Raw genomic sequence first — 17,639 nt, forward strand, 5'->3', positions numbered from 1 at the left:
TCCCTTACCGAATCACTTGGTCGGCCTACCACACTTATTATTCCAGCGCAGATGGATCTCTATGATGTTTGCAACAGCTTGAGTTGTCACTGTGATTGCTCACAGAAGCTGTGGCGTTGGTCAGTGGAGATAATGAGATTCATTGACTGTGCTCACGCTGAACGGCCAAGGCATCTTCTCGTCCGAATGTGACACCCAACAGGCACTCACGGTCAGCCAGTCTAGGTCGGGCTTGAACGGTCTTAGTCGGGCCTCGAACGGTAAGTAAGACAAATATAACAGTGGTGCTCTGAAGCAGTTGGTCAACACTTGACGATGTGTCACAGATTCAGCTTCCAATGCAAGTTACCTTACGTCAAGAAAAGCACTTGATAACACTGTTTCCACATCGTCTCCGCTGAGCTCAACAGTGACACTAGTGCAAGCAGCCATCTAGTTCAATCTCCTGGTACATCCCCCAACTTGACAATTTATGCGACCGACCACTAGCCAAGGATCTTCCAGCATTACCAAAAACCTCACTAGCCGTCTCATTATCAAGTTTAGGACCGACCACCTTCGACTTCGGGACTGAGACTGTCCAGTCGTCCTCCCTAGGTTCTACGAGTACTCAGGCATCCATTTCCAACGAGCTTGTGCTTTTATGTCCTCCAATCGAGTATCCATCGGCTGCTAACAACTCAAAAACATGCACTTCGGCATACGGCACTTCCTTCAATGTCACTTGCGGAATCAAACTACTGAGCTCCGTTCTTCGCCGGACTATTACATCTAGTCTCAATCCGGGATTGATCGTGGCCACCAACATTTTCGGCAACCGCATTGCCGTTGTCATCAGCTTTGAGTTCTCCTGTATCTTCAACTAGCGCAACTAGCTCGCTGGTATCCCTTCCGGCTGTCTCGACCTCTTCCACCATCGATGCAAGGTAGGTGAAATACGCCAAGATATTGAGGTTCACTGGGCGTTCGATCTGGCCACGAATTCGTATACTAATCTAGGGGAACAGTTCTTCAAGCTCTTCGCTTGTTCTCTCTCCGCCACTTACGACATCGATCAGCTCGACATCCTCAACACCGACCAGCACGTTTCTTTTGACATCATCCAGTGCATTCTCTCCAACATCAAACAGCGCTTCGTCCAGCCACACCAGCAGCAGCATTTCCATATCTAGTGGTTCTTCGACCGCTACACCAAGCACATCCAGTTCTTCGATAACATTAGTCAGCAGCAGTGGCTCATCGGATGCATCCATTTCTTTGACAGAAGCATCAAGCAGTGACAGTGCAGCATTAAGCTCTTTGTCAACTTCAAGCCATGTCTGGTCGAGTATTTCCAATCACTCAACAGAATCGAGCAGCAGCAGTGCGGCATCGTGAAGCTCTTCAACAGGCAGTGCGAGTACTAGCAATACTCTACCCATTACGTCCACCTCCTTGATAGGATCGAGCAGTAGCAGTACTGCTTTAATTTCCTCATCAACCTGAACAAAAGTCGCCACAAGCACTACTACACGCACAACTTCAACCACTACTGCATTGTCTACATCGACCTAGTAGTTCGAGCATAGATAGCTCATCTCTAGCACCTGTTAGCAGATTATCGACTACTTTGTCGACGAGCACCGGCAGCTTTTCAACGACCAACTTCTTTCCTACGCCACGAACTAATTCAATAAGCACAACGAGGACAATTGGAAGTGGGTCTACTGCGTCGAGTTCTACTATGAGATCGTCTTGGTACAGACTTCCTCCCTTGCACCAAATATCATGACATTTGCTAACTTGCTCTAATAGTTTATCGACATCTATTTTTGGCGTGAGCTCGCAAGTCACAACGTCGTCTTTGTCCTTGAGGTAGGATACTATTCAAATGCGGTATGATGATAAAAAAGATTGACAAATACAAGCATATTCTCTACTACACCATTCATCGTCTCGATCTCAGCATCGTCATCTTCAACACCGATTGGACCAACGACTTCAAGGTAAGATACGTACGCGCGTACGAGCAATCAACTGCACCACTGACCCGCTTCATAGCTCATTATCAGGCTCCGTCAGCTGCTTCATGCCTTCTCCAACGAGCACGGAAGTAATTACATCGAGTTCAAAGTGGGTACAGTGGTGTCTGAAACTGTATGTCGTAGGCTAATGTACATTGGTAAAGTTGCGCCACCAGCTCTTTGACTACGTCAACTTCACGCAGTTCAAGCTTCATCATCAGCTCAAGCTGCACTAGCAGCTCCTCGACTTCACCAAGTCAATCCAGCTCCTCTACCTCTTCGATCCAATTGTCCTCGTCCACATCGTCTCCGCTAACGTCGTCTTTCGCAAGAAGAAGGTACGTCACTCTTTCATCTAGGATGTTGGAACGCGAACGCGCTGTCTGCATTCCACTAATCACCCTAGTAATGCATTTAATGACATTCAAAAGTCACAGGTCCACCTCAAGATCAACCAAAACAAGCTTCGCATCGACCGCAGTACCTTCGTCACTCACATCAAGCTCTGCAACCAGCTCCATTCCCAGCGCAACCTCAATCCACACATTGAACAAAGCAGCCCAAACAAATTTGGCAGTCTACTGGGGTTCAAGTCCAGCCACAACAAACGGCGGTCTCCTCACACTATGCCGGAATCCCAACGTGAATATAATCATGATCGCCTTCCTCGGGGCATATTTCGGACCCAACGGTTACCCAACCCTCAAAATCGGCGGTCACTCCTGTCGTGCAGCAACAACAGCACAAAAAGCCACAGCCCCCGGCCTAGTAAACTGCGTAGCAATGGCACCCATGATAACCGAATGCCAGCGCATCGGCAAACCCATTCTCCTCAGCATGGGCGGCCCCTCGAGCACATCAAACTTCACCTCCGCCACCCAAGCCACAGAATTTGCATCAACCCTCTGGTCCCTCTTCGGAGCAGATCTCACCAACACAACCACCCTCCCCATCCGTCCCTTCGGCCCCGATGTCATTCTCGACGGTTTCGACATAGATTCCGAAAACGAAATGCCCGACCACTACGCAACCTTCGCCTCAGCCCTCCGAGAGAAATTCTCTGAAAATCCCACCCCCTCCACAAAACAATTCTACCTCTCCGGTTCCCCCCACTGTCCCCTCCCCGACAAAAGCCTTCCGTTAGACGCCATGTTGCAATTCGACTGGGTATGGCCCAGATTCTACAATGCCATGCAATGCAACTTAAACAGCGAAGCTTTTTTAGATTCGCTCTCCGCGTGGTCGAAGCAGCTGGGCACAAACGGACCACGTCTCTTCCCCGGCATCGCCGTGTCAAACTTGAGTGCTAGTGGGAATGTGCCTGGCTCGGAGCTGGAGGGTTATATTGCGAAAATCAATCTTACGGATGTCGGGAATTTTGGGGGGTTGATGCTTTGGGATGGGAGTTTTGCTTTGGCGCGGGATGAGGAGGGGGAGGATTTTTTGGGGTATGCGAAGAGGGCGCTTGTCAATTTGGTGAGTGGTTGGAGTGAGGGTTTGGGGATTTTTTGAATGAGAAGGGGGGAAGATTGGTTTGTCTTGATCTACTGGGAAATGAGATTGCTTGTAGCGGATCAGGTAGCTAGTCTGTCGATACTAGTAATATATCAATTTACCCCTAGAATACAAACCCACATCTAGATCCCTGTGCGTATCATCACGCCAGCACCAAGATCACGACAACAAGCCCATGATCGAGACGGTGTAAGAAGCGAATGGTCCAGCATCCACGTCGATGGCTAGAGAAGCACAGTATTTGTGTTTCACGACTGCTCATCCACGTTCCCACAAGCTTCGGAGAGACGACTTCCTTATCTGAGTAGGCCGATGATCAAATCATCACGGTACTAGCGCATTGTGAAGAGTAAAACGCAGCCCTCGCTCTTTGGCTGGCAACGTTCACAACCGCGCGCCCGCGGTCACATACTAAGCTCGCCCTATTCGCTTATATCTTATAATACTAAGTCGCTACACCGTCACATGCTGATTCGGTTTACCACGGAAGCTCATCTCGTGGCCCTTGCCCTCTTCATTCTCGTCCAGCAGCGCATCCCCCTTGGCTGTCTCCTCGAAGCGCTGCTTCTGATCCTCGTTGATGAATCCGGGTGCGTTGTGGTCGGGAATGTTAGCCGGGTACTTGCCACCTCCCACGCGCATAGCAAATAGCATTGCCGACAGCGCGGCCTCCTTGATGCAGATGTAGCTGTAGCGAGTCTCCGGGTCTGAGGCCTTGCAGTCTCGCACTCCCTTGGTCTCGCACACCTACGGACGTTTGTCTGCATGGTTCGAAAGTTTGCAGGTCCAGAGACAGGCGGCTTGGCTGAGCAAGCGCAGGCTTGTAGAGGAATCATTGAGCTGGATAGTAGAATAGAGAGATCGACTTGCGATGAACATATCCTGTAAGCAAGGCCGCATGTCGTATCTTGTGGATCCGCGTCCTGGGGGTTTCGATGTGTATGTGCGCTTGAGCGAAGCCAATGGGGAACGATGCAGACGACTACATAATGTCTTGGCTGCCTCTTGATGACCATTCGGACGTACTCGTGCGGAGGTAGTGTTGTGTTTGTTGTTGTGGGTGCAATGAATTGGATCCTTGACGGAGGCGCCTCTAATATTTGATTGGAATTCCTCGAAATTGAAGGGGCCGCGTTGATGATGTAAGTGTAACATCGTGCCTGCATCAGGCGAATGTTGTATGTTGACCACGTAGAATGTCAATTTTGATCATCTCGACCTCTTGCATCTCCTCTTAACCATTCACCCCAGTCGCTATCACATGAAAGCCAACGTGGTCTAATCCCAAGGTCATGGTTAGAACTAAACGATAACCACCGGAGCCATGTCCGGAGCGAGCTACATCTCCAAACTTCGGTCTCAAGTGTTGATCCTGCATCAGTACGGTCCTCTCCGTTGATATATTACAATGCCACAATTGAGCATGGCTCACATCAAAACTGCAGAACCACGCCAAAATGATCAATTCCTCACCGGCCGAGTACGCGTTCATTCGCGTGTGTATCTTTGGCCTACAAGCGATCACGCCTCTCAGCATTGGCTACACGGCCTACTATACCCTACGATGGGTGAAGCGGCGAAGTGACTGGCCAGCTCTGCCTCTGGCTCTCACAGCATGGTGTGCCGCCGAGACACTCTTCTACTTCGCAGTGCAGCTACCTCTGCAATACCAGATTCAGAAGGAAGCCATCCATCCACCCCTACTATCGAAGACGAAACGAATTCAGCTTTTCGAAAGAGTCATAAAAGATGTCAGTCCTGCCGACCTAGAGCGTCATATTCGGTGGTGGTTCAGAGGTTCGCCGTTGTCAAGCATTGGCCGTGAAGGGCTCAAAGACTGGCTGGCCTGGGCATTCTTTGAGGGTCGCATAGACAAAGACGGTGCAGGAGATGAACTGGAACGTTATACCAGTCATTTTGAACACATATTGGACACGACTTTCGCAGCCGGCCACGGGACTGCGGTACCGATAAGATTGACTCTGGACAAGGTCGACTCTAGCACCAGGAGCTTGGCATGGTACCTCTGTGTTGGCTTTGTAGATTTCTTGGTGTACAATCGTCTATGCTGGAATGGCTTTCGGCATTATCGACAGCCATTCGGACGCTTCTTTGGCCTATTTCCGCTGCGACCGATTGCTCTCACCGCGAAGCAAGTTTCTCCGGTCAAGCACTTGACCTATTGGCATCGTCCACACACTGCAAAGGATAGGCTACCTGTGCTCTTCATCCATGGTATCGGAATCGGTCTCTACCCGTATGTTGACTTCCTCAAGGACCTGCTACAACATGTCGACAACGACAACGGGCAAGCTTCCCACAAGGACCAAGGACAAATCGGCATCCTCGCTCTGGAAATAATGCCAGTCTCTTTTCGCATAACACACTCTGCGCTTTCAAAGCAGGAGATGTGCGATGAGGTCAACAAAGTTCTGGAGTATCACGGCTGGGATAGATGTGTACTCGTCGGCCATAGCTACGGCACAATCATCGCCACCCACATGCTACAGACTGAGCTTCTCCAGCCAAAAATCGCTTCGGTGCTCCTTATTGATCCGGTCTGCTTCCTGCTTCATCACCCGGACGTGGCATACAATTTTACGGTCCGCAAGCCAACCCATGCCAACGAGTGGCAACTCTGGTATTTTGCCTCTCAAGATCCCGGAGTTGCGCACACTCTTGGCCGAAGATTCTTCTGGTCTGAGAATGTCCTCTGGCTTGATGATCTCTCCCCACTGATGCAAAAGTATGGCATGCGGGTCACCGTCAGCCTGGCAGGACGCGATCTGATCGTGAAGACGGATACCGTGGGACGATATCTTGCTGGCGCGAAGCCTCAAAAGGATGGCAAATGGGATGATAATTGGATGGAGAAAGAGTGGACTAGCGAAGGGCTTGAAGTTATCTGGAATGAGGACACGGATCATGCACAGGTCTTTGACTCGGCAAAGAAACGCGCCAAGCTGGTAAGAGTGGTAAGGAAGTATTGCGAGCTGGAGTGAACGGGCGTTGTCCCGAGTCCTTGGAAGCGGTCTTGGCTTCACATGAATGGTCCAAGCACTAGATAAGCAAGCCTGTGACGTAGCTTTGCACCCTCAAAATACGCGACATGCCTACCTGGAAACTTCAGACTTCTCAACCACCTCGACACAGTCACTGCACTACTTTCTACCCGTCAGCAGGTAAATCATCTAGAAGTCGAGGTTTCAGTCGACCATTTACTGATAATATCCAGGCGCCAAATTGGCCTCAGCTGCCGCGCGCACATTCGCCATAGCAGAGCTGGCTGACTATCCAACTCGGCTTCTTACCTATTATTATCGCCTATTATTATAAAGGTTAGGAGGTATATTCCCAGCTTGGCGGAGCGCAGGCTTCAGGAAGAGAATGATCGACTGCGGGACAAGAATGATGCACTGAAGCAGCGGATCGAATTTCTCTCGGCGGAATCGGAGAGATACTGTACACTCTACCGTGACTTGCTGCAAGGTCGCACTTCTCCATGGGGCGCAACCCGCAGGATGAAACAAGAACCAACTACAGAGTTGAAAAGCTACATGCGGCCTACCGAGTCTTCGAAGCGACGCCAGAGCATCAAAGTGTCCACGCTGCCATCAATAGTGGAAAACCTGGGTGTTGCTGACGAGCCGGAGGAAACGCTCGTCTCAGAAAATGATGCCCCTGCGTCATCATTATTACTACCATCAGAACTTGTGCAAACGCCTGAGAAGCAGTTACCATGGTGCAAAGCCTGTAGGAATTTGGCTTGCGACGGCAGCGATGTGGACGGCTCAGGATGCACCAAGATGCCTTGTACGTGCCTCCTCTGTGCCCATTTCAGTATGAAGAGTTGGCAAGGACTATGCAACGACCTTTGCCAACGTACGGCGACGCCCTGTGGCATGCGCTCCGAATGTATTGGCCGAACTTGCAGCAAGAGGAGTTCAGATATGGCCCGTTTCAGGTACGACTCGGTCTTAAAGAGCTGAAGAAGACTACAATCGCTCACAGCCACCGAAAAAATGCAATGAGATGTGCGACATGCCACCTGAGACGGTCAACAAAGCTATATTGCACTTGGTCTACTTGAGGAACGCCCTGGCACATCCCTCGACTTGGGCCCCGGAACGTGCCGATGAGCTCATATGCGTGACGCTCAGCAACTGGCTTGTGTTCTACGCGATGAAGCACGCGCGCACCAGATTCGTCAATTGCGCGACCGACTGATTGACGCTGTTCCGAAGGAGTACACTGAGATTGTCACTCGTGCTCCGCTGTCACTTCTGCCGAACGGTCCGCGCTGGTCGCTACACACACAACGTTTCTTCGAAGGAATTGCGCACTTCATCAATGCCCACGAACGACAATTGGAGTGGAAAAGGTCTTCGCCAGACCGTGCCGTGGTCGTGGTCACCCCTGAGACGCGCTACCATCCAGCTGTGGTCCAAGCCGACATCGATATATATATTTTTTTCTGCTCCTGCAGTGACCAAAATGCAGACTTCGACGAAAGCTTGACTCAAGCAGTCTGTAACCGCAATGGCGGCGGAGTATATCGGGTCGTGACCAAACTTCATATCTGAGCGGTGCTGGGGTTGAGTTATGGTGCAGTGAGTAGTGCAAAGGCGTATCGATGGTAGAAGATTTGATGGTGGGGCTTTCGTGTTTCACGAACCGCAGATGCTGCTCTTGTGAGATGTTTCTTGTGCGAAGGAGTCAAGAAGGACTTTGTTGCCAGGGAAGGGTGGAGAGTGATTCGTAGTGTTGTATGGGAGATCCGACGTGGACTTGAGGGGGCTCATGCTTGCGGCTGGGTTGTTTTGTTATGTCTCCGCCGATACTCTGTCAAATTTGCAGAGTTCGGAGCCAGAAGCTCGTGAATAGAGGGACGAAAATTCGCTCGAGGAAGTCGCGGAATCTAGGACATTGTATAGCCGCGTACAGGACTGAGGCCAGATTCAAAAGCACAGCAAGCCGACGCACGCCTGAAACGAGAGAGCAAACCCTATGCTGTGCCCGTTTGCATCTGCTTAAGGCGGCCAGAACTCGGAGAGAAGTCGATTCAAATGAATTTCCTCAAGGCGCTTCCCCAAACTCCAATCTCCTGACATCTGCCTTGTGAGTCTCCAAAGGCATCACAATCTTCTGCCAATCCTTCGGCGGTGGTTTCTTGCTCGGAATTCTTTCCAACACCCATGGATCATCCTGCGCCGAGCGCGACCTGGAGAGTGACACTACGCTCGACTTTCTCCTCTTGACATTTTTTACATTGCCGTAGATCGAAGGAGCGTTCGCCACGAATGTCGCCACAAGAACTTGGATGGAGGCCCAAAAGCTTCGGGCTTGCTGGACGGAGCCGGTTCTGTAGACGTAATGGATCCGAAGGCCGATGACGATGATGCAGACGAAGCCGAGGATGTAGAGCACGCCGAGTTGTAGGTTCCGAGGGAAAGCTCGTGCCTGGGCCTGGAGGATGGGGAGCGAGATGATGAGCAGAAGAACATCGATGGCGGCATTCGCTATGCATTGGAGTAGGATCTGGGCGAATGCCCGGAGGCACTGTGGCTGTGGTGAGTGTGGCGTCCAGTACTGCTGAATCGGGCGGCATTCGAGGAATGTGGCCAGGATGACGGCGATGTAGGTGAGTGCAATCATGCACCAGCCAAGCCTGATGGCGCGATGGGTCCATGAGATGTGATTTAGGATGCTGTGGTAGAAGATGAGAAGCAGTGCGCTTTGCAGCCAGTAATACGTCGTCACCAAGCCTCTCGCCACCAGAGTCAGTTTGCTGCCAGTTCGAGCGCGGCTCGATCGCATGGCTTCTTGACCTAGCGAGGGACTGTTGATGCTGCCGAATTCCAGGATGAGCGCATTGCAGATGGTCCGGCTGCAGAGGATGACCATCGATGCAATGACCACGTAGGCTGACTTGTCGAAACTCCGGTTCTTGCACCAGTGCGTCGCCAGGCGTAGGCACAGAATGGTCAAGGCCAGAGAGGCACAGATCCAATTCGCCAGGTTCGCGCCATTCTCACCGATGGTCTGCGCAGGAGGCGACATCCTGTCACTCCATGAGTCGACACGAGCCCGCCTTTCACCGGATGTGCTCCAACTATTCTATGCTTCGACCTGCTTCCTGGCTGCGAGGACCCGAATGCCGAAATCTAGAATACCAGACTGCTTGGTTCTGCGCTGTTCGACGTTGTTTCTTGCGTCTTATGCCACCTCGTCAGGTCGTCCTTGGACCGCTCTTTGTCTGGAAGTCATGGCTGCTGTTCATCAGGATAGGAGCTTGCGGGTGGCAGCCTGGCACGTGTCGCTGTGCGAGGGTTCCTCCCGCAGTGGGAGACAAAGGAGCGTAGGCGAGCTGGTATTCTCATCTCGCGAGAGTTTATGACAACAACAACAAAGAGAGTGGTTCTCTTTCTCTTTCAGCCCCAATGCGAGGGACCCTTGGAACTTATTCTAGATCCCCCGCCGCGGTCTAGTATACAGCACATAGAATACACGTCGGCTTCAGGACCAAGACATTACTTAGGTTTGATCGAGGCGCGGTATACACATACTGTATTCTACACGAGCTGGCCCGGCTATGGCGACGACGATGGAGGGTGCCAGCCGACGTTGCGAATTTTTTTGGACATGTTTCCTGTCAAGTGACGTGGTATCGGCAGGGACCGACGATGCGGTACAGTCATTCACTGGGTCGTCGTCGCAGTCGTGGAAGTCTGTGAAAGATGCCGATGTTTGCTATTAGATATCGAGGTTGGTTGTCTCTCTGCCCAAAGAGCAACTTCGCTAAGGTTCTAGAATACTATATCGGTGCGAGAGTCTACCTTTTATCTATGTTAGTGTCTCTAGAATGCTTTCTATTAATATATATATATATTATAGAATAGGAGATCCTAAGGACTATCTTTAATTCCGACCTTCTACTAGCCGAATTAGGAAAGGACTTAGCTCTAGTATAGTTTCGGTAGAGGTACTATCTAGCGTATTACAGGGTAACCCTCCTATTCCTAGTTGTAGATGCCTTAGGCATCAGTTCTTAGCGCTACGACTTTTACGCTTCTCGCGCCCTCTCGTAGATAGACTATCTTTAAGAACTCGTTTTAAACTATTTAGTTACCGCCCTTAACATTTCTCGAAGATCCCTAAATAGGTCGAGATACGACTATTATTAGGCTAATTAATCGTATCCCGATCCTACTCGAACGTAGAAATTTAACGCTTAAAGTCGCGTCGCTATATAAACGATATAGTATAAACGTATATAGTACTTAGATAGACTCTTCTTAGATAGAAGACACCTTCGCATATATTAATAACGGTAAGGATAGTAATATATCCTAGCGGCTATAGGCGAATAATATGCCTCCGCCGCTAGCTCTATAGGATAGTAGTACCTAAACTTAGTCTTAAACGCTCTAATAGTAGTCTAACCTATAAGAGCCTAGCGACGATAAGTCCTTCGACTTTAACGTAGGCCTTAACGATAATTTAGAATAGGAAGGTAGCGTAGACGCTCCTATCGGCGAGCCGAAGCTAGGTTAGTATACCTAGGAAGAGCTAGATAAGATTATAGGAGATAGTTAATATACTAGCTATACTAACCTAGATATCGATAACGCTCGTTTCCTAGAGGACGACTCTCTAACTAAGAAGCTAATAAAGCGTAATCGTATACCGGATATCGAGGGCTTCGATTCCGAAGGTAATCTACTACGTCGTAGCCGGAAGAGCCGATAAGAGAAGGAACAAGGTTCTTAACTCCTATCTCCGTCGTACTCTCCGCGTTTAGTTAAGTTACTAAGGAATAGGTCGAAGCCTCGCGGTACCGCCTTAGGTACTAGCTCTAGTAGAGTTATTCCTAACGTAGAATAAGGTACGAGAGCTCGCCTAGGTACGTACCTCGACCTCTTAGAGTTTATTTTAGGTAACTATACCTAAGCCGGTAAAGAGGTTCCTCGTTACAATCCTAGACACTTCCGCGATATTATAGATACAGACGACCTAGCTTTACGCGTATAAAAGTACCTATTAAAGTAGCTTAACTTGTTAGACAACATTGTCCTCCTCTTCGCTAATTAGCTAATTATTCTATAAGAAGCTATTAACGAGATTAAACAGACAAAGAAAGAATTAGATAGCGCTATTACCCGTAATAGTTACCTTAAGAATGCTAACTGTACTTTCGCCGTTTAAGTTAAAGAACTAACTAAGAAAAACAAGCGCTATAAGCTAGCACTTAAGACTACTTACGACCGTATTACTAGATATCGCAATATCCGAGAGACGGATAAAGCAGACATCGATAAGCTCTAAGACAAGGTTAAAGGTTTAGAAGCTTAACTTACTACTACTAAAGCTAATATAGAAGCTCGCGCTAACGCCGGTTATACGCTAGCTAAGCGTCGTAAGAAGCGTAGGCTATAGATAGATAATAAAGACCTCCTCGCCTAATTCGAACGAGACTTAGACGATAAAGACGTCTACTTTACTACGCGCTAGAACAAGGGCGCTAGCGGTACTAGCCGTACCTAGAAGATTATAACGAAGAGCTCTTATAATACTCTGCTTAAGAAGCGTCTTAAGCGCGCCGAGCGCGACCGCTTAGAGAACGCCTACGGCGCTACTAATAACGATAGTAATAATCCTAGCTCTAACTCTAGTACGTCTACTTCCGAATCCGACGAATACGATCGAGACCGTCGAGGCCGCCGAGACCGTTGTTACGATAGCCGAGACCGTTGTTACGATAGCCGAGACCGTCGTTACGATAGCCGAGACCGCAAGTATAAGCGTAAGGACAAGTTAACTAAGCTGCCGGCTATATATGCAGCTAACGACAAGGCTAAGGATAAGGATATACCCTTCCGCGAGTAGAAGAGTAAGATACTATTCGCGCTTAGAGAGAGTAAGAAATCCGAGCGAAAGAAGATTAGGGCTGTTCTTAACAATACTACTTCTAATGCTTTTAACTACCTCGAGCCGGTAATCTATACCTTCGCTAAGCACTAAGAAGCCCTTTAGTTTATAGAAGAGTATTAAGGCGATTAGTACTAGAAGTATACGAAGCGAGCCGAATTTATAGGACTAAGATAGGGCAAAGACGAAGCCTTCTCTTCCTTCTAGCTACGCTTTATCTATTACTAGCCTTTCCTTAGCTTCGGCAAGGATAACGAAGAAATAATAGATAACCTCCGCGATAAGCTTAACGACAACTTCGAGTATTCTATACGCTTTAAGTTCTTCTCTTCCCTCTTAGAGATACGCGACGAGCTCTATATCTACGATATTAATACTACCCGCTAGAAGCTATAGAAGAAGTCTACTAGTAGCGGCGGTAGTAGTAGTAGTAGGAACAATAAGGAGAAGGATAAGGAGAAGGATAAGGACGATAATAAGCGGTTATCGAAGATACTATACTAGACTAACGAGGATATACGCGATAACTACGACTAGCTAGTTACGGTTAACAGCAAGAAATACGAGTATAAGCCCGTTAATAAGACCCTCTTCGAGTCGAGAGAGACCTGCTTTGCCTACCGCGAAGGAAAGTATAGGCGCACTAAATAAGTATGCCCTCTCTTCCCCTTCCGTAAGAACCGTTATAGCTAAGGTAGGAACAATAATAATACTACTAAGCTAACGAATGCGGCGACTAGCATTAAGAATCTACCTACCTACGAGGATTAGTTAAAAGAGTAAGCTCTAAGTGTAAGCATACTACTTAGAGTAAACCTTAACTAATCCGTATACTTAGAAAAGACCCTCCTACGCTCCCGCTAGTACCTTCGGAGCGAAGCTTATCCCCGAAAGCATAAGCGCTTACGTCTCCTAACGCATTACCTAATATTATCGATTCTTCTTCTATCTACGTTAATGCGAGCCTCCTTCTAAAGGTAGGTAAGCATATCGTCGTAACCGGCCTTACGGATAATAGGCTCGCTAGGATACTTATAGATCCTAGTTACATATCTACCTACTTATACCTACGATAGGCTAAGCTATTATCTACTCGTACCCGACTTCCTCGACTACTCGGCATTAATAACTATAAGCAGACTAGTAGCGGCTAGATCGAATAAGTCTTATATACTAAATTAGATCTTAATAGAATAAAAGAGAACATTAACGCGTAGATTACCGACATTAGTAAGTATAACTTTATTCTCGGCATTAACTAGTAGACTAGGTATAGGCCTAGTAATATCGACTAGGCCGTAGGAGTCGTTACTCTCCGTTCCGGTTATTAATTTAAGTATAAAACGGTAGACTATAGCTCCGCCTTTACGATACCCTCCTTTAGCTACGAGCCTTCTAAACCGACTCCTACCGGGCTATAGATCGAGGTCGCCTCTATAACTATTAGCGAAGCCTATTTCGAAGAGAAGGAGGAGTCTACGTACCTTATATAGGACTTTATAGATATATCTTACGATACAGACGATATACTAGCTGCTATAGCAATACACGCTTATGCTATATTACTAGAAGACATAGATATCTATATAAAGGGCAAGGCACCTATAGACGAACAAATAACTAGGGACCTCCTACCGCTAGAATTCTAAGAGTTCTAGGATGTATTCTAGTAGGACCGTACTAAACGCCTTCCTCTGTACCGTAAAGGCTTAGACTTAGCTATTAACTTCTAAGAGGGTGCTAAGTTGCCCTACTCCCGACTAAGACCGGTTAGTATTAAAGGACGGAAACTAATACTACTACTACTACTACTAGTAGTAATAGTATAGGCTACCGAGGGTAATATAACCTATAGCAATATAGGCAGCTATGTTTAGTATAATAGGATAATAAGACGGTTGCTTAGGCTAATAACTAGAGCCCTGCAATATAGGTATTATAGAAGTGTAATATAAACAATGTGCTATATAAGGTTAGTGCTCTATCTATAATGTAGAAGGAGGCTTCTTATATAGGCTTAAAACTTAGCCTAGATATATAGGGCCGGTTACTAGCTAATATCCCTCCCTTTCTTCGTATCTAACTAGACACGCTTTACATTGCGCGCTTAAAACAAACAAACAGTTATATAGGGCACCTTAGGCATCTGCAATAATACCCCTAGGGTAGCATTATTCCTAGATTCTATTAATATATAAAAACAACTTCCTAAGCATACAATCTACTACGCTAACTTACTACTGCTTTAATGCACCGTAATCCTTACTAGCAATAACCTTATTAGCTAGTCGATTCTCCTAAACTCCTCCGTAGGTATTAAAGCTATTAGTACTAAAGTACTCTACCTCGAAGTAAGCTTAATTAACGAGGAGGTTAGTAGCCTTATCCTATATAGCCTTCTCCTACTCGCGCAGATAATCCTTAAGCTCCTCCTCGCTAAACTAGAGGACTTGTTTAACTTCGTTCTAAATAACGTAACTTAACTAAGGAATTCTACCGACTAGGGCATCGGAAATGTAACTAAGGCCTTCGACTAAGATAGCGGTAGGGAAGGCGAACGGTACGAAGGTATTAGAACCTAGAAGGGTAGTTAGATTGCGGTGCGCCTTAGCAACCTTAGCGACGGTTAAGTTGTCGTAGCCCTTAATCTTAGTGCTATCGATAACGCGAGAGTAGCCTAGGTCGATTAATATACGGTCGCTCTCGGGCTTTAGATTACTATATAGAAAGTATAGTATCTAAATAGAGACCTCGCATTCCTTTAGAGGGTTAAGGATCTACTAAGCTGCCTCGCCTTCGTTAGGCTAACTATCGAATATATAACCGAGGTCGTCGTTAGTAAGGTGCTTATTAGTAAGCTTGCTAACCTTATTTAGCGGAACTAGGCTACGGGCATTAAGCTTTTCAACCTAGTTCTCGAAGACCTCTAGTTCGTATATGCCCTCGATAATAGTTAAATAGGCGGTCTTATCTTTAGATATAAGAGAAACCTTAATACGCAGATAGCTAGCACCCTTACTAGCTACGAGCTTAACTATATCTTGTCCGAGACGAGAAGTCTCCTTAGTAGGGCAGTTCTTATAACTACTATTACCTACTTTAAAGTACTTAGTAGGCTTAGGGACGGAGATAAGCTTATATACGTAATTAGGTCGAAGGGCAACGGCTAAGAGCTATAAGGCGGGATGCTAGCGGACGATTTAGTTGCTTACTCTATAGGTTTAAAGGGCATTACGGCCTTCCTACTTAGACTTAGGTAGTTTCCGTATATACTAAAAGAATATGCGAAACTCCTCCTATATTAGGTCGACGATAAGAGGAAGGTACGCTCTACGAGGCGACTATATCTAACCGAAGACCTAAGAGAAGATAGTATTGCTAGTCTAATAAAAGCGGTCGAAGGAGGTGCCTTAGCCGAGAATGCTAGTAATTAACTTATACCGACGCTTAGTTAGCGTAAGATCCCGAGTAATAGTACTAGTAGGGTTAAATGCGTAGAGTCCTAGAGAGGTCGGGGCGGTAGTAGGACGTCTAGGAAACTAGTTAGTATAACTAGTCTTAAGGGTAGTAAAGGTATCCTAATTAGCAACCTTGCGACTAATCTTTAATAGGCGACCGACGAAAACACTCGCCTTAGCACTAGCGTAGAGACTATAGACCTTAGTAGCCTTCTTAATATAGTTAGTATATATAGTAAACCGCTCTTCTCCTAGCTTGCTAAGGTCGTCGAGCTATTAATAGATAGATAGGGCGGTAGGAGCTTTACCTATATTAGCTTTAGAAACTATATCGATATTAGTAATAAGGTACGTAATAGAGTCGCCCTTATAAGAACTATAGATGTTCTTAGTTAATAGGATCGGCGAGAGGCCTCTATCTCTACGCTCGCTAAAGGAGCCTTCGGAGGAGACATCTTCTAGTAGTATATCTAGTATATTAATATCCGAGTTACTATAGTCGGTACTATAGTTAGTACTATAGTCGGTACTAGAAGGAGTGCTATACTTCTTAGTAGCCTTACGGAGGGCCTAGCGAGTATATAATGCCTTTTTACGCGCTGCTTCGGCCTTAGCGCGCTCGTCTTAAACTTCTTAAGGGACCTTATAGTTACGGGTCGAGCGACGATCTTTAGCCTACATTTCTATAGCGAGCGCAAGACTAGTAGCCGTATCGGCCTCGGTTTCTAGGCGAAGAGCCTTGCGTTTAAGGACATTAACGATAGGAGCCTCTTAACCTTTAATAATAAAGCCTATACTATTAATGCGATAGCCCTTCTCTTTTAGTAGATCCTTAGTTGTCTATACGTTAAGATCGACCTAGATAATCGCATCGTAGTACTTCTTCTAGTAGGCTATCGTAAAGTCGTTAAGTATAAAGGACAAGTTAAGTAACTGCTTGCCTACCTTCTTACTAGTAGTAGATACGCGATAGATTATAGTATAGGAAAGGTACTCGGCGCCTTAACGACGGACCTTGTACTTATTAACGAACAAAGAGACCTACTTAGTACGCTCTTGTCTATCGTAGGCGAAGTTAATAAGGCTCTTAGGAAGACTACTTAGTCCTCCCTAATATTCGAAGGCCTATTCGAGGGTCTTAAAGCGTAAACGAATCTAGGTACCGGCCGTCTCGAGGCTATAGACGATAGGAAAGGCTTATTCGATATCTATATCGTTAAGAACCTCGCGCTTAAAGATACGCTTACCGATAGACTAACGCAAGTTGTTTATACCGTACGCAACTAAGATAGTAGCCTTCTTAATATTCCTATTAATAACGCGTAGTAGGGTACGAGCGTTCTAGATCTTCTCTTAAGGGTCTTTAAGGGCGGTAACGATCTAGAAGTAGTGCTCGAGGCTAGTTATAGCAGCTAAGGCGCTATCGGATAGGGCTTCGATCGGAACTAGGGCGGCTAGGCTTAGGTTAATAGAGGCAGGTAGGTCGTTGCTACTACTAGCGCCTAGCGGATTCGGGACGCCGGAAGACATAGTCGACCGAAGCGGAAGTAGGCTATAAACGAGTTTGCAAGTGTATTCGTTGCTTAACAATAATAATTAAAGGGTTTAGATAGAAGGGAGGGGGGTAGTTAGGCGGCGGCGAGTTAGCTAGCAATCGAGTAGAAGAAGGAGCTTAGGAAGCTCGCTTTAAATATAGTACGAAGGTAACGTAGTCCGTATATTCCGCGCTAGTAAA

General features: G+C 47.1%; 5 protein-coding genes across 5 annotated transcripts; 2 read left to right on the forward strand and 3 right to left on the reverse strand.

Moving 5' to 3' along the window:
- Positions 1-12: 12 nt before the first annotated feature.
- MYCFIDRAFT_179000 (uncharacterized protein) lies at positions 13-2,392 on the reverse strand (the record flags this gene model as incomplete). The annotated part of the gene is made up of 23 exons (XM_007932971.1): positions 13-59; positions 91-108; positions 148-221; positions 260-289; positions 325-349; positions 388-402; positions 453-521; positions 557-570; positions 605-672; positions 710-723; positions 764-958; positions 1,043-1,319; positions 1,347-1,379; positions 1,413-1,481; positions 1,514-1,528; positions 1,624-1,752; positions 1,804-1,862; positions 1,925-1,978; positions 2,018-2,052; positions 2,101-2,128; positions 2,158-2,224; positions 2,257-2,274; positions 2,306-2,392. The coding sequence occupies 23 exons, from the start codon at positions 2,390-2,392 to the stop codon at positions 13-15; spliced, it is 1,440 nt and encodes a 479-aa protein (XP_007931162.1).
- Positions 2,393-2,790: 398 nt separating this feature from the next.
- On the forward strand, positions 2,791-3,623 carry MYCFIDRAFT_212491 (glycoside hydrolase family 18 protein). Its single transcript, XM_007932972.1, has one exon. It carries the CDS (start codon positions 2,796-2,798, stop codon positions 3,513-3,515), a length of 720 nt encoding a protein of 239 aa, XP_007931163.1. The 5' UTR covers positions 2,791-2,795; the 3' UTR covers positions 3,516-3,623.
- A 153-nt stretch (positions 3,624-3,776) lies between these two features.
- MYCFIDRAFT_179002 (uncharacterized protein) lies at positions 3,777-4,812 on the reverse strand (the record flags this gene model as incomplete). Its single annotated transcript, XM_007932973.1, has 7 exons — positions 3,777-3,818; positions 3,847-3,892; positions 3,927-3,940; positions 3,978-4,246; positions 4,274-4,678; positions 4,710-4,749; positions 4,780-4,812. 7 exons carry the CDS (start codon positions 4,810-4,812, stop codon positions 3,777-3,779), a joined length of 849 nt encoding a protein of 282 aa, XP_007931164.1.
- Positions 4,813-4,975: 163 nt separating this feature from the next.
- On the forward strand, positions 4,976-6,520 carry MYCFIDRAFT_43675 (uncharacterized protein; the record flags this gene model as incomplete). The annotated part of the gene is made up of 1 exon (XM_007932364.1): positions 4,976-6,520. One exon carries the CDS (start codon positions 4,976-4,978, stop codon positions 6,518-6,520), a length of 1,545 nt encoding a protein of 514 aa, XP_007930555.1.
- A 2,074-nt stretch (positions 6,521-8,594) lies between these two features.
- On the reverse strand, positions 8,595-9,578 carry MYCFIDRAFT_200009 (uncharacterized protein; the record flags this gene model as incomplete). Its single annotated transcript, XM_007932974.1, has 1 exon — positions 8,595-9,578. One exon carries the CDS (start codon positions 9,576-9,578, stop codon positions 8,595-8,597), a length of 984 nt encoding a protein of 327 aa, XP_007931165.1.
- Between the last annotated feature and the right edge of the window lie 8,061 nt (positions 9,579-17,639).

This window comes from Pseudocercospora fijiensis (assembly GCF_000340215.1).
Source record: "Pseudocercospora fijiensis CIRAD86 unplaced genomic scaffold MYCFIscaffold_9, whole genome shotgun sequence".
NCBI classification, from domain to species: domain Eukaryota; kingdom Fungi; phylum Ascomycota; class Dothideomycetes; order Mycosphaerellales; family Mycosphaerellaceae; genus Pseudocercospora; species Pseudocercospora fijiensis.